The sequence below is a fragment of the Lingula anatina genome, chromosome 2 (assembly GCF_051362555.1).
Source record: "Lingula anatina isolate TDL-2025a chromosome 2, LinAna3.0, whole genome shotgun sequence".
Classification (NCBI taxonomy): domain Eukaryota; kingdom Metazoa; phylum Brachiopoda; class Lingulata; order Lingulida; family Lingulidae; genus Lingula; species Lingula anatina.
The window spans coordinates 3,882,265-3,897,796 of record NC_141768.1 but is presented as its reverse complement, the minus strand read 5'-3'; the positions used below and the strand labels follow the sequence as shown (position 1 = coordinate 3,897,796).

The 15,532-nt window shown below is 34.6% G+C and overlaps 1 protein-coding gene across 3 annotated transcripts in view; it reads right to left on the bottom strand.

Annotated features, from left to right (window-relative positions):
- Window positions 1–49: 49 nt before the first annotated feature.
- LOC106160418 (PDZ and LIM domain protein 3) overlaps window positions 50–15,532 on the bottom strand; it is a 29,633-nt gene continuing 14,150 nt past the window's right edge. For 2 of the 3 annotated variants that reach the window (XM_013537022.3, XM_087004221.1), the window contains exons 4-10: window positions 8,653–8,837; window positions 5,708–6,270; window positions 5,282–5,341; window positions 3,731–3,839; window positions 3,259–3,344; window positions 2,750–2,846; window positions 50–2,270 (exon numbers count right to left, since the gene is read on the bottom strand). In XM_013537022.3, the coding sequence (XP_013392476.2) occupies window positions 2,267–2,270; window positions 2,750–2,846; window positions 3,259–3,344; window positions 3,731–3,839; window positions 5,282–5,341; window positions 5,708–6,270; window positions 8,653–8,837 (1,104 nt within the window). In that variant the 3' untranslated portion in view covers window positions 50–2,266. The remainder of the gene's footprint in view (window positions 2,271–2,749; window positions 2,847–3,258; window positions 3,345–3,730; window positions 3,840–5,281; window positions 5,342–5,707; window positions 6,271–8,652; window positions 8,838–15,532) is intronic. The other variant, XM_013537023.3, reaches the window with a different exon arrangement.

Below are 15,532 nucleotides of genomic sequence, written 5' to 3'. Positions count from 1 at the left end.
TCGTTGTCTTCTTTAAAAATAATCTTTCAAAAAGACAAAACAAAATAGCTTTAATAAATAAAGAGTAGCAAAAGCAGTTTATTTGACTTTAATAAGATAGGAAATTAATATTTACAATATAAAGTTGCAATACATCTGCAAGTACAGTGGTTGTTTGGAAGGTTAAACATTCCTCTTCTTTATGGAAAATACATGGGGTATAGATATTTGGGAAGACTACATGAAAAAAATAAAGGAAAATAATGAATGACAGTTTGTAATGCTATTTCTCACTTGCTTACTTTTCACGCCCCGTGCTTGTAGTAAGCACCTTAGGGCCAAAGGTTTCATTGTTGATACACCATTGAGGAAGCATTCTCCATTTTATTCTTCTTGAAGTACCTGCTCCCTAATTTGCCTTGTTAACATTTGAAAATCTGTGCCTATGTAACTTGGACAGCAGAATTTGCACTTCACTCTCCAGATAAAACCTCGATTCTTTATGTACACAAAATGTTTTCAGGTCATACTATATATGTAGATATCATCTAATTTGCAGTGAAAATTAAATACCCCCAGAAACTGTTAACATATATCCAATATTGAAGAAAAACAAAAAGATAGGCAGGAAAACAGCAAGAACATTATGAAAAAAAAAAAAAAAAAAAAAAAACATGTCACGTAACTAAATATAAGTATTAATTTTTTTTTGAACTTTTATAATTTGGCATTTTCAAATAGTTTTTCAAGAATAATAAAAATGCTGAAAAATATGAGTTTAACCACTGATTCAAATCCCGTAGTATAAATATCTTCATCAAAATAAGGTAAACAAATAAGAGTTCTTTCTTTCCAGCAAACTTAATTCAGAGGGCAAAGAGTTACAATGTAATATGAAAAAAATCAAATATTGCCACTAAAGTATGACTGAAAATAGTGGATTCCTTAGCAAAAACATAATACATCTACATCTCCTCAAGCATTTTAAACTGTATAATTCAAATTGGTATGCAGCACAACAGAATTGCTTTTCATATAAGTCACTAAAAAATCAAATGAAGGATTTCGACTAGATGGTGTGAAAAAACTAAATAGTGAATGATATCAAGGACTTATATTAGAATAAAATGTATATAAATATGAAGAGAAATGATAATACTTTGGCATGTGGGTTAAATAATTTTTCTAGCCAAGCTAAACAATGACACTGTAGGTTTTGAAATAAATAAATAACATAATATAAAGGTTACAAGGGTGTAAGTATAATGCCTTCATGCTTTGTAAATACTAAACAATGATTTCTAGTGTTATAAAATACACTGGCTTTACATTTAAAATAGTTGTACCAAAATTTACTTTTCTGTAAGAAATATTCTCGTACTAGATCTTTTACAGGTTGCTACCCTAATAATAAAGTCTACTTGCTAAATAACATAACATTCACAAAAATCTTTGTGTAGAAGAATTTTTATAAATGTTTCCCAGTCTTTGGTGACAGCTGACACCTGGGACCACCCACTTTTTTGGTTTGTGTGCCCTTTTGTTTTTCCATCTTATCATCTGCAGTTGCAACATTTTTCACCAACTGGTGTAAAATTTCAACATAAACAAAGAAAACAGTAAACAATTGAAGAATTTCATGAAAAAGAAAAAAAAATACTTCTAACAAATGTGTAGAATGAATCTTTCTCTTAACTGCATGTAAACAGTGAATGATAAACTTAATTCTTGTATAACATGGCTTATACATTGGGACCAACCTGGCATTCACTAATGGGGCTGCATAACAATAAAAAAATTCAAAATAGTATTGTTTGAAGTAAAACCCCTTTTACTAATTCAATGTCTTTCAAATAAAATATGTTTACATTGATTGGAAGAAGCAAATTATATAATAGACAATTGGAAGAGAGGATAACAATTATTAGATATTATGTATAAAAAGTTTTTTTTTATATTTCAACCTTATAATGTGGCAATAGGTGCTTATATTTCATTTATTGCTTCAACTCACTGTATTCATAGCTGATTAATTCACACAATGCTCCATGCACTCCGTGAAAATGCAGCAAGTGGTTTGGGAAAATAAATAATGTAACATTGTGTAGTTTTATAAGTGGTGTTTTTACTCATAGACACCATATGATTTCCCCACACAAAATTACCCCCCCCCCAATTGTCCTCTGGGCCTGTACCCTGTCATCTTAATATATTATGGCTTCACACGTCAAAGTTCACACAGCTTCCATCTTGACACAAGAAACATTTTTATGTTCCGAATAAGTGTTTATCTGAAAATAAAAGATATGCATCAAAATTTGAAACCATCAAAAAAAAAAACACACACACACATTAAATACATACATGTACTGAGTAATTTTTGTACGAAAATAAAGCTGGTTTAGACATTTTTAAATCTTTACTAGTATGAGTTAAATGCCATTCCTGTTCTCAATACTAGAATGAAATATGCCACAAATTTATTGTTTTCTTGTTCAAGCAAGAAAGCATGTAATTTAAATGATTCCTAGGTAACATTTTGAAACAAATTCATCAAAATCTGCATAGGAATCAGCCAAAGTTGACTGAATATATGTGACAAAAGGGGAAAAAACAAGAAGTACTTTTGAACTTGAAAAACTGTAACATAAAATCTAATAACATTTTCAACTACAGATTTTGGTGACATTTTTTCTTTTTGTAAACAGATAAAATATATGTATGCAAACATTTTAAACACTAGATGGCGCTATCTGCTGTTTATTCTCACCTGTAGATGGGGACTGCTACCAGGTCAGGGTCAGGGGGCTGGGTCAACTTCTTGGCATGTTCCTCACAATACATACGGTCATTAATCCAGAAATAACCTGATTTCAAAGTAAACAAATCACTGTGGTAAATAGCTGCTGTTGGCTACAAATATTCATCTTTTTTTAAATATCATTTATGTAATCTAAATGTCATTCTCTCAATCCTTAATGAACAAATATGTTGGACTTAAGTATGGTCTTAACTAACAAGCACATTTATTTCATATTTTGTTTTCCTAACATCTTCAGAATTCTTGGTATGAACTGTTGAATTTACATGTTATAAACCATACACAAATTGTGACATTTCACTTCATCTGCACATATAGGACTCAACCTATCTGCAAATACCACTCCATTTACCTGCATTTAGTCTTCAAGTATAAGACTCCACAGTCCACGACATCTGGTAAATTAGCAAATGCTATTCATTTAAAACATTAGTTCAGTTCCTAAATTGAGGAAATACCTTGATTTTTTAAACTCTTCCTGCATTCGTCACACCTAAAGCAGTCAGCATGGAGGGGCTTGCCTCTCACTTTAACAAACACTCCTCTGCAAAAGTCCAATAACATAATTTAATTTAAAAAGCTAAAAATATAAAAAAAATTCAAAGAGCTAATATCAACAATGTGCATCATGCACTCATTTAGGACGTTTTAATTCTGTATTTCTTCTCCAAAGAGGAAATAGCTAATATTTACTAATACTTTGTAACATCTCATTATTGTCAAAGTGACAGTTGAATTAAATATACATTAAAAAATTACAAATCTTTTCACCTGGATATCTAGTCAATTAAATTTGAGTTATCAAGATATAGGACTTGAGATTAGTGATAGCCACACCTCAAAAAATTTTAAAGAACACTTTATTTAGGCAAGACCACTCAGAAAGATCGAGCCAATAAAAAAAGAAATTCTTTCAAGACGACAACTTACGTGACCAGCATGCCACAAATGGCGCAAGCTTCGCCAGATTGCTGAGTCGGCGCACCAGGGGCTCTGGTCTGGGGGGCTTTCACAGAGCGCATACCCGGGACTGACTGACCTGAGATAGACAGAAAATAGAAATTTTAGCAATAAATACTATATTTTCCAGTGTGACATTTGAATGATACCAACTCATAAAATGATAAATTAAAAAAAATTAATTGAACACAATAGGAGTCCCTCTGTGATCTGTTTGTTTGTTTATGTCAAACCTGATGCACAGATGCCAAAATTTACACCAAAATCTTCAGTGGTAGGATTCTGTGAAGGGAAATTTATCTTAGGCTTCGTTCACATGCAATGTCTATTTTCTAAATTCTATTTTCTATTTGCGGCATGTCTTATGATCACGGTCTGTGCACTGAATATCCCGCCGCGTAATTACTGGCAGCGCGAGCCAGTTACTATAAGTTACTATAAGTAACTGGCTCGCGCTGCCAGTAATTACGCGGCGGGATGTTCAGTGCACAGACCGTGATCATAAGATAGCGCGAATAGAAAATAGAATTTAGAAAATAGACATTGCATGTGAACGAAGCCTTAGACACAAAAGTCATTTTATTTTTTCATTAAAAAGACCAAAGATTCACCCGAATCTTTCAAAGAATCAAATTTATACCATGATAAACCATCTCCATAAGGTTAAAGAAGCTATGACAAAGGTTAATCCCACCCATTTGCAAGTAAAAGCTACTCTCCTCTCACTCCTATCAGTCATTGTTCTCTGCTACAGTACCCTTCCCAGTAACCCACTGTCACATGATGTTGGTAGCAATGTGACCCCTGACCTCTGACCTCCACCTGACTGACGTACACTGACATGTTCAATACAACGGTGTGTGTGTGTGTGTGTGTGTATGTGTGTGTGTGTGTGTTGTACATATGGATAGAGTATATCTTGTTTTAAATGTCCAAAGGATCAAAATCTGATAATAATTTCACAAATCAAAAACCATTTTTTGTTATCAAAAACAGAAACTTTTTTTTATTTTGATCCTTTGGTATAATAAAATTTATTATATTTCTTCAAATGTTTTAATATATCCGCAAGCCCCTTCATTTGTTATTCATGCATGGTGGTGTTTCTGTCCACCTTTACCAAATAAATAAATAACATCCTTCCCATTTTTGTTTTAACTGAAGCAAAGCATGCTGTAACCATAATTATCTTTCTGACTGCTGCAGGGTTTTAATTCCTTGTATTTTTTTTAATTAGTAGCAATACCATTTAACTTTCAATTCCTGTATACTGACAAACTTTTAGTAAATTGTTCACAAAATACTAAATGATACTTACAATAAAAGATTCTAAAATCTACATATCTATTTTGTGGTTAAATATACATCATACATAAATAATTTAATGCATGAATATATATGAAAAGAAAGAAGGAAAAAAATAGGAAGGACTAAAAAAAATAGAGAAATCTGATTTATATTATCAGAAAATAAAGACAGGAATCCTGCAGCAGTCAAACATAAAACCATGCTTCAACTCACCCTCTTCTTCATGTTCATGTTCATGATGTGCAGGCACATAATGAACTCTTTGAACAACAGCTGTAATTTAGTTAATCAACACATAAAATATATCACCAGAAGTCTCATACACGCTGTGGTGCAAAATATGGGTAATTGAGAATTTGTAAATAAAAATAATGAGTAATTCAAACAACAAACATTGCACATGCCAACATGAGGCAAGTGTTAGGAAAACTTGTAATACTGCAGAAAAAAAAAAAGAAAAAAATATACCAGTAACATAATTTGGGAGCGCAAAACAGTACAACAAGCACAAACTAAAAAAAAATAACTACACATAACATAACACAACAACACACAATTACAATTATTTATGCATTTCTCCCTTTTATATCACTGGCAGTTGATTATTTTACAGGACAGAGGACAACAATTTTAAACTACCTGTTCCACCACTGTCTAAATCCTCCTTCAACAAGCGGAATGATCGTGATTGGTGATTCTCTGTATTGGACATCCCCAAACCTTTAAACACCTCCTGTTCTCCTCTCTGCTGGGCCTTCAGCTCCTCCTGCAATGCTAACAAAGTGGGCGAGATCTCAGGGGGGGCATCTGCTGGCAAATTATGGTTGCCATTTTCTTCGCCTTTTTTGTGATTTCCATTTACGTGTTCAGGTGCCGCCTTTGGTGCAATTCCAGCAACTTTTACAGGCTGTGCTGAAGGTGGCGCCACTTTTGAGACCACATGTGCTCTGGAACCACTTGGAGCTGGTGGTGCTGGAGGAGCTGGTGGTGCCGGGGGTGGTGCCCCTGTGTAAAGTTTTTGAGAGGGAGGAGGAGGAGGATATTGTGCTGGCTGTATCTTCACAGGTGGTGCCTGCGGAGTCTGAGAAGGCGGCCGCCATGTTGCTGATGAATGCTGGGATGGGGCTGGAGCTGGGGCTGGGGCTGCAATTGGTGGTGGTGGAGGTGGAAAATTGCCATCTGCCTGATCATTGATATCTAGGCTACAAAAAATTATCAAACAAACATGCAGTTAGGAAAAAAATTACACAACAAGCCAAAACACATCTCAAATCACATGCACAATCCTGTTGGACAGGTTTTCTGCATACACTGCCTGCAAAAACCATGAACACTATTGGACTATGTCCACTCACAAAAGGAGACGAAAGAAAAGAAACAACAATTTAATCTGATACAGGAAGTTGTAATAAAAAATACTAGTTATTTTCTTGGGTGACCAGCAATTAAAGTGTAGATACCCACCAAGAGGAACTGTTTAGTTCTTTAAAGGCCATTACAACTCTTTTAAAGTTTAATTAGTTCATAGACACAAAATAAATTGAAATAATGGGGAAGATCCTATATTTTCTTTTTCATAAGATATTTCATCTTTCAAAATACCATTTCATCTATTTCAAAAATTTGAAAGGGGTGTAAAATTTAAAGTAGAATGGATATGAATCCCAGAAACTATTATCATTTCTTTAAAGTCTTTACATAACATTCATTTATTCATTTCATTTATATTTTGCAAAATTGCTACCATGATAGCATCAAACCTATATCTGACTTTTGGAATTTTTCATGCATTTTCCCACAAAGTCAACACATTCACCTGAAGCATATAACATACATTGTGGCAGAACATGTACATGTAGCTTTTAGGTGTGCCTGTCAGGGTGCCCTGATGCATTTTCCCACAGCATCTTAATTCTAAGTATCTAAACTACCAGCATTAATCAATAATGTGATGAGGTTTAGTCAAGTGCCCTTATAATTCCTCAACAGTGTTCTTATGCACATCTTTCTGCATGGATGTGGAACATTAAAATATGATGTAGACTTTTAGTCATAAAGTATGGAGTATCAATCTGTTTCTACATTATTCCCATGCCAACTACAGAACACATAGACCTGCAGCAATGTGAGACAATACAAGACAATGACCAGTATCTGCTGTGTGTGACACTGACCATAACAGGTGTCAGCAGCATGATTCACAAAAACAGGTGTTTACATCACCTGCGGCTTTGAGAAATGGCAGTGCAGACATTTCTTATTTCAGTTACGCCATTTCTTTGCTCACTCAGCTGTGTTGACGCTATCTTCTTTTTTTTCTTTTTGCTTTTGAACATGCTAGTTCTCAAGAGCAGATGGGAAGCTATTTTTAGAGTGCATTTTTTTCCTAAGCAATTATGAAATACTTATCTACGCGTTAGGAAGTGGTGGTGTAGGGACTGGCTAATAAACCTATTTTCTTATTGTCATGTCCCAATAAGGATATTCCACCAAGTCTTTTGGCTAATTAACATGGAATCTACTGAGGAAAAAGGTGTACTGTAAAAGCTTTAACAGACCGAATGCTTATAAATGTTTTAGCATTCAATATTATTGTGAGGGAGACATTTAAGAATTATCTATTCTCAAAACATGGGAAATATTTTCATAACCCTTGTAATTTTAAGCCCTGCCAATAAAACATGAAAACAAATCTCCTCCATAACTCATCCCTTCAGACTGTAAAGTACATCTTCTGTGTGCATGATTGCATTCAGCATGTCTTTCCATTCATTTGCCAACAGAACACTGCACCAGGGCAGAATTAATGAAACCCAGTGTCACCTTTCCAATGGGAGTAGAAAGAAAATCCCACATTAATGACAACTGCCAAATCCATCTTTATGCTTTTGTTGACAACTGAGAAGGCAGGCACTGAAACGTACTCCATGCGTGTTAGTATGTCAACCCTATAGTGTGGAGAAATAACAAACATCTCAAGAACTTTTCAAGTTTTTCAACAAGGCATTCCAGGGTTTCAAAATTCCAGGAATCCTACCTTGGTAGTCAGATACCCCAACATTCAAAGGCTGCCCTCGCAGTCTACAAAAAACAGGACATCAATTTCGAAAAAATATATAAGGTCTAGGATCGATTTACTGTATTACTGGATCTAACCCCTAATACCAGCAGTTAATATAATTTTGCCCTGGTTGGGAAGTTATACTCTTCGGCAGTCTTTGGCTGAGATTACCCAGTGATTCATTAAAAACATGACAGCTTTTGGGCATTTAATGATTTTTTTAAATGAATTAAATTTTTTTCAATTGAAAAGGAAACTGCATTCAAGTCACAACATATTCTGGAACAAAGGAAATTGAAAAAATAGGACTTATACAGAAAGCTTGGCATTAACAATAATTATACTTCCAGCTTTGCTTCATACATTTGCATTTGTCATAAATCTTTAAAAACATCTCAATGCAAGACCGAGGTCTCTGGCGCAACATGACTAATACCCACTACATGGTTAAAAAAAATCAAAACATCTGATTGAAAATTTACAAAAACATTTCAATTATATTCATAGAAATTGGATGACTTACTCTGACATGGCTGCAGTCTGGGATACAAAGGTGTCGGCAATGTTGTCTGCAGAGTACAGACCAATGGGGGTGTTGAACTGGGAGTGGACCACCCCTGGCTTGTACCCAGAGGGGGGCTGGTTCAGGTTGGAGGCACCAAACGGACGGGCAGCACGGTTATGAGCAACACCAATAGTGCTGGGACCCTAGTGGAGAGATTATAAATAAAACATTAACTAAAAATAAAAAAAACAATAATTAAAATGTCACAGTGACCACATTTTGGAAAACTTTTCTACCATTTATACAGATCTGATGGTAATTTGATGCCATATTAAAATTATGAAAAAAAAGATGGTGAATTCAGTATGCTATAAAGTAATCCATAAAGAATAATGTCAACATAAGAACGCTTGGCCTAGTATTATATTCTAGTGATACCTTCCCCTAAATATGTTTATCAGTTGTTAGGTTTTACTAGCTATGAAGAGGTATCAAGCAACCCTGTGTCCTCTAAAGACACTATCAGTTCTAAAGCACCTTTAAGTTTAATCAATTAGTGCTTAGGCTGGTGCTTCAATTTTATCATCCCCTCCCCCCAAATACATTTATCAGTTGTATGAGTTTACTTAAAGAGGCATCAGGTCACCCTTGAGTGTATCAACTGAAGATATCTCTTCTGAAGTACCCTTAAGTTTAATCAGACACAGAAATGTTAGTGTCTAATCCCTCCTTAAGGATGTACCCTTCTGGGAGTCCATCTTAGGTGTATCAGTTCCAGAGTCTCTCCTGAAGGCACACCTGTGGTTGTGGTTCCGGTCAAGTTAAAATGGTTTAACTTAGAGCCATATACAGTTGTGATTCCAGTCAAGTTAAGATTGCTTCACTTAATGCCACATTATCTGGGAAGATGGTGTGACGACTATTTCTAACCCAAAGGAAGCCAAGTTAACATCTGACATACTTGAATAATAATAATAATAATAATAATAATAATAATAATAATAATAATAATAATAATTTGGTTGTGGAACGACAAACATATTAGAATGCATCCTTCAGATGAGTTTATCATAAATTACATATCGGTTTCACAAAAAAATTTGAGTCAGGTTCCCTGGCTAAAAACTTAGTTACCAAGGTTACATGGTCACATGGGCATATCTTACCCTATCAAGAGCAGTGTACACTCTCATGAAAACCCTAGTCAACTAAGCCAGGGAACTGACTTTTTTTGTGAAACTGAGGTCAGGTGCTTTAATAAGCCTTCACAACTGTGCTGGGATTGGGCATAATCTAAATGAGATAGCTGGCTTGTATCAAAGATGAGGTATCACTCCACATACATGTAGTTATGTGTAGTTGTCAAAAGGCAGGAAAAGGTTAACAATTCTCTTGTGAAAACAAACATGAACTGGACTCTGCTCTGTATCTGATGATGGGGAACATGAATACATGTGGCACATATAGCAATAGGAGGCATAATCTAGATGCTGAAATATATATTTTCATAAACACGCAATGCATTTTGCCTATATCATTAGACCCCAGGCATTACAAATAAAATAACAGGTTGCATGTTTTCTGGCAAGGATTCATAAAATACTTTCAAGGTTATTTTAGGTTTCATTACAATCATAGAGAGCAAATACTTTTATGAACCTCTGATTGAAGGGCAGATGAACAATGTACATCTTCTTGTAAAAAAGAGATGTACTCACATAAGTGAAAGGTGTAATAACATATATATTGTTAAGGGAGGGGCTGGCATGTTCTTTTTGTGCCCTTCTTTGTGAACAGAGTGCCAAAGGAAACCAAGGAAAAGTTTTTGTTGTACCTTCTAGTTTTTTAAACCACCCTGAGTTCAGAGATTATTGGAAAATAACTTTTTTAGCCACACATCTCTCATTTCCAGTTGCAACAGAAGCACTACTGATATTGATAGGATAATTACTGCAATAATCTTCAAAACTCAAGTTTTTTAAATTTCTAGAACATTAACATCATTCAGTATTCAGAGCTGTCATACCGTAACAGTTTAAATATACTGGAATACCTTTAGCCAATGGTCCATAGCCTTAAATATCCATTAAATAATACAGTATATACCAGTATAAGAACAGTTGGATGGTATAAATATAGAACTTGCAAGCACTACATGATCTGCCATCACTGAAGAAGTTGATCAATCAAGTGACATGGCACATAACCTGCACTTTATCACATCTTAGCAAAACCATTTACAATAATAGATCTCTTATCAAACCCTTGTACTTCAATAATCTACCTATTCACTTGTGCAAAATCATCTTTTTATAAAAATATATCATCATTTTCATATCTGTTTTCTTTATCTTGTTGTTTTAATGCCAAGTGTTACTTCAATAATAAATTCAATGTGCACAGCTAGACATACAATTGAACAGTGTTTGAAGAAGCAGGGTGGAGTTGTTGAAAATGTTTTGATTACTGGCCCCTTTTCAATTCAGATGTAAATTAAGGTGAATTCCAGCTCCTTGTAGGTATGATTTATTTGCCTGCAAATCATACGCTTGCAGTTTTTATACCAAACCCAGTAATTTGGTAATGACATCTGCTTGAAGGATGAGTTCAGAAGCATGTCCTTTATATAAATGAACATATAATTTATTGAGTTTCTGCAAGTTTGACCTTATTTTTATGTACATATTTTTTTTCTTTTCATCAATAAAGCAAAACAAAAACTGTACTGATTTTGAAACATATGCCGAATACAAACTGTATTGATTTTGAAACATACATGTATGCTGAATACCAAGTTATTTTAACTCATCAGTAAATTATTTTGAAATCATGTGATTGCAAGAACCTTTTACAATTAATCTTAATTGGTACAAGTTAATATTGTTTTTTCTGTCATAAGAATAAAGATGTTACCAAGAATCCAGGCTGGTAATCAGTTATTCAGTATTAACAATAGGTATTATCATATGTGCCTGTTGCTTTACCAGAGGATGCTTTTAGACCAAGTATTTTGTGCCTGCATGTGGCCAAATACAAATGCAACGAAGTCATTTTTTAAACACAGGTGACTCATTTTACATAACTCTAGCCTATTCTATTACTACAATATGTGATACCACCCTGGAGGAAACCACTTACAAAGGTTGTGGTATTCTCAGCTTGAATTCTTCTCAAACATGGCATTTACAACCAAATGGCAACAAGCAATATTCATTAGAAGGCCAAATTGTCCCACTTGTCCCTCTCAATTTAAGTTCCAGAACATTTTTAGTCCCTGGATGAAATATTCTACACACTGATGAAAAATAATGAGGCATTAATGGAGAAAATTAATGTTAATAATCCAATCATATTTTCAGATAATAAGTGAATTACATCCAAATTTTATAGCAAAATTTGCCAAAAATACATGTTTCCAACCATAAATAATTGAAAATGCTCATTTGAATAATTTTCTTTTAACATTAAAACTCTTATGAAACTAAATAAAAAATAGCACCTATGACGCAAATCTAGGTTAATACTTATACATAATACAGGAACAATATGTATGTCAATGTTAAAATCAACCAAAGCAAGAATACCACCCATTAAGTGCAACTGAATACAAATGGCCTTGTTTCATAAAAAGCAGAAAGTCTGAGCTTTATTAGTCAACTCTGTGATATTGGTCTAGGAGCATTTTATGAAACTATGACTGATTCATTTAACTGAAAGCAGCCTGGTTGTGCTGTGACTGAGTGGCATATGACTCTCACCGAGTGTCAATAATAACTTGCTCAAGAGAGGAGTCACCAAATACACAGGTCACAACAACCAACATTTGCTGCCAGGATTATAAACATAGTCTCCAAATATGTCAGCTTTAGCCCTCTTAAGCTAATATAGTCCTGAGTGCTAAGTGTTTGCAAACACCTTCCATTTTTTTTTTCAACTCTGCTTGAGGACAGCTTTTTGTGCACCATGCTGCAGTAAACTGGTGGATGAATGGAGGGTTAAAGGCAGTAAGACAGCTAATGAAAGTTACTTTTGTCTGTACAAGTTTCATATGCACAATCCCCTCCATTCCTCCTTCCTTGAGAGAGAGAGAGAGAGAGAGAGAGAGAGAAAAGTATGTTCCATTAGGAACATACTTTTAAAAGTCAGTTTGGTTTGGTGATGAGAGAGTGCAGGTATAAAATCACAATGTTCGCTAGTATGAGGAAAAGTATCTGAATTTTTTTCCAATTGTAGATCACTTAGTCATGCTGGCAATGTTGATCAGTACAAGTATAATCAACCATGTACAGTATAAGACATCTCTGTGACATGAAGACAAACCTACACTGCACTCTGGCTCATTAACACTCATTGTGTTCAAGCTGAGATCAATACTTCAAAGTGAAATTACTAGTTTTTTTTTTCATGTATGAATGGTTATAAGCAGAGGATCCATTTGGCAATCCAACTCAATTAAAAACCATAAGCAATCTTCACCATCATTCGCACATCATGTTTATTGTTCTCTTGAGAGTTAACTGTTTCTTTCTCATCAGCTGTTATTATGTTACCCTGCCTGTGAGCAAGAAGAAAAATTTGGATCAAAAAATGATTGAGCAAGCTGTGTTAAGGTTATGGCCACAAGGAATTGAAGTCAAATTTAGCCAAGAATTTAGCTGTTGCTATTTCAATAGAAAAACATTCTGGCCCACATATTTCTTAACCAATAAAATATCATCAGAAAGCCAATATGGGACCACACCCTAAGTGCTAAACTGTATTTGACATATTATGTGTAAGTGAAATGCTGATAAATACAGCAGCTGCAATGGAACAAGGGTCCAATATATATACATACAGATACTGTGTTTGCTTATAATGTGATAACAATTCACCCAAAATAGACTAAACAGTTTAATAAGACCAACCAATCTAAAAATGGCTGTCAATGTTGGTTGCATTATCTCCAGCAGAGACTGGTGTGGCTTCTGCATAATGTAATAAAAAACCTAGTTCATATGAAGGTAGCTGGATAACCCTGTCCCAGATTGATCAGTTTAGCTTTTTATAACACCATACGGATACATATACTTTTTATGCAATGCCAGTCATTAGCTGTGGTCTCTGTACAATGCAGTACAATCAACTTACCCAAGTCTTTTTATATCTATCCTGACCAGGGAAAGTTGATCAACCATATGTGAGACTGAAACCCCATTTACAGACAAGTGTAACCAAACTCTTCTACATGTGGTTGCCACCTTTACAAGATTTAACTCAAGACTGAACTACATGTACTTTTGCCACTTTGTTAAACAGACAAAAAACTAAATGACATCACAAGCTCTCATTGTTATGGAACTAATTTGACTATCAGATTTCAAAATGCCAGAAGCATTTGATCATAGTCATAGCCCAGTGGTTCCAGTGTTGTGCCCAGTGTTGTGGTCACTAGGTATCAAAGTGGCCAATCAGAATGTCATTTATATCTTCCCTAGGAGTTTATGAAGCAGAGAAGTTTGTAATTGAGTTTCTTTGTAGATTGATGTATAAGAATGTAGTCTCTTGGGCAGGCTCAGGGTAGGGGCTTTCTGACTAATAAGTAAAGCTGTCTCACTGATGAAGCTGTTGTATTATGGTATGTTTGTCAGAGTGTGAATGCATTTGTTTTTGCCAGTGTATGTATCTTTCAATGTGCATGTGCATCTTTGCATAGATTCAAGCAATTTTGTCTTTTTTTTTTTACAGAGTTCTTTTATGAATAGTGCACATCATTAACAACTGCAAATCACTCCTCACAATCCTTTAACTTCACATGGGCTTTTTTTATAAAATAATATAAGGCTGAAAGTTGGTCTTCATCAACTTAAAGACTAAGGGTTTTGATCTATTTCCATTTAGGATAAGCGAATGTCTATCTTTTGGTGTCCAAGAGAACTCTTTGGAACCTTGCTCAGAGGAGTAATGGTTAGCTAATGTTGGAAGAAATCCTATGTTATGGCACAGTTTCACCTGAGACAGCTTGCTTTCATGAAAAATATGTGAATCATCATCTCTAGGGCCAAATTCCCAGATCAATTTCCTCCCAGCATAGAGACCTTCCAAAACAAGACACAGAGAAAGACCATGAACATTGTATAAGTGGATGTTGGCAAAAAAACACCACATAAAGTTTTGCTGGTCTTAATGCCTTTTGAAAATGTCAGTTCTGATGGTGCTGGTATAATTGAATGTCACAGACATCAAATCTTTTTTTAAGCTAGAAATCAAGTCTAAGGCTGGCTCTCCTAATGTGTTGATTTGTTAAGATTTGTTATGAACCCTGTTAGGTGAGGCAATGCAGATCTACTCAAATAGAGCACATAAAAATGCAAAACGTAAGCTGGTGCTGAAGATGTTTTCTGAATTTTTTTTACTAAAATTGTAGGTCATACAGACATGTTGGAAATGTCAACTGAATATGATGAACAGCAACTAAATACCAAAGATTGTACATATACAGGCAAAAAAATTTATAATATAAAAAATAGATTCAATCACCATTAGGCAAGATAGACACAGGATTTTTTTAAATCAGATAATTTCACCTCAACAACAAGTATGGTCTGTCTTGAATAAATTTGTTATTCTCTGTTCCCAGACTGTCTACATATAAAAACCAAAAATACTTTTTTGCTTCTAGGTTAAATCTAAATATGAATCTTTCACAGCTGCATGAGTGTGTAGCAGTAGTAGTGGGAAGAACTGGTTTTCTGGAGAAACCACAATTGGTTTCAGGGCACTCAAGACTGTCACGATGTTTACTAAACTGGATTTTCCTTAAGAGTTGTTTCTTCCTATTACATGTACTTGAGACTGGTCTTGCTTGCATGATGACAATAAAAATGACATGAGCTTAGACTGCCAATCTGCTGCAACA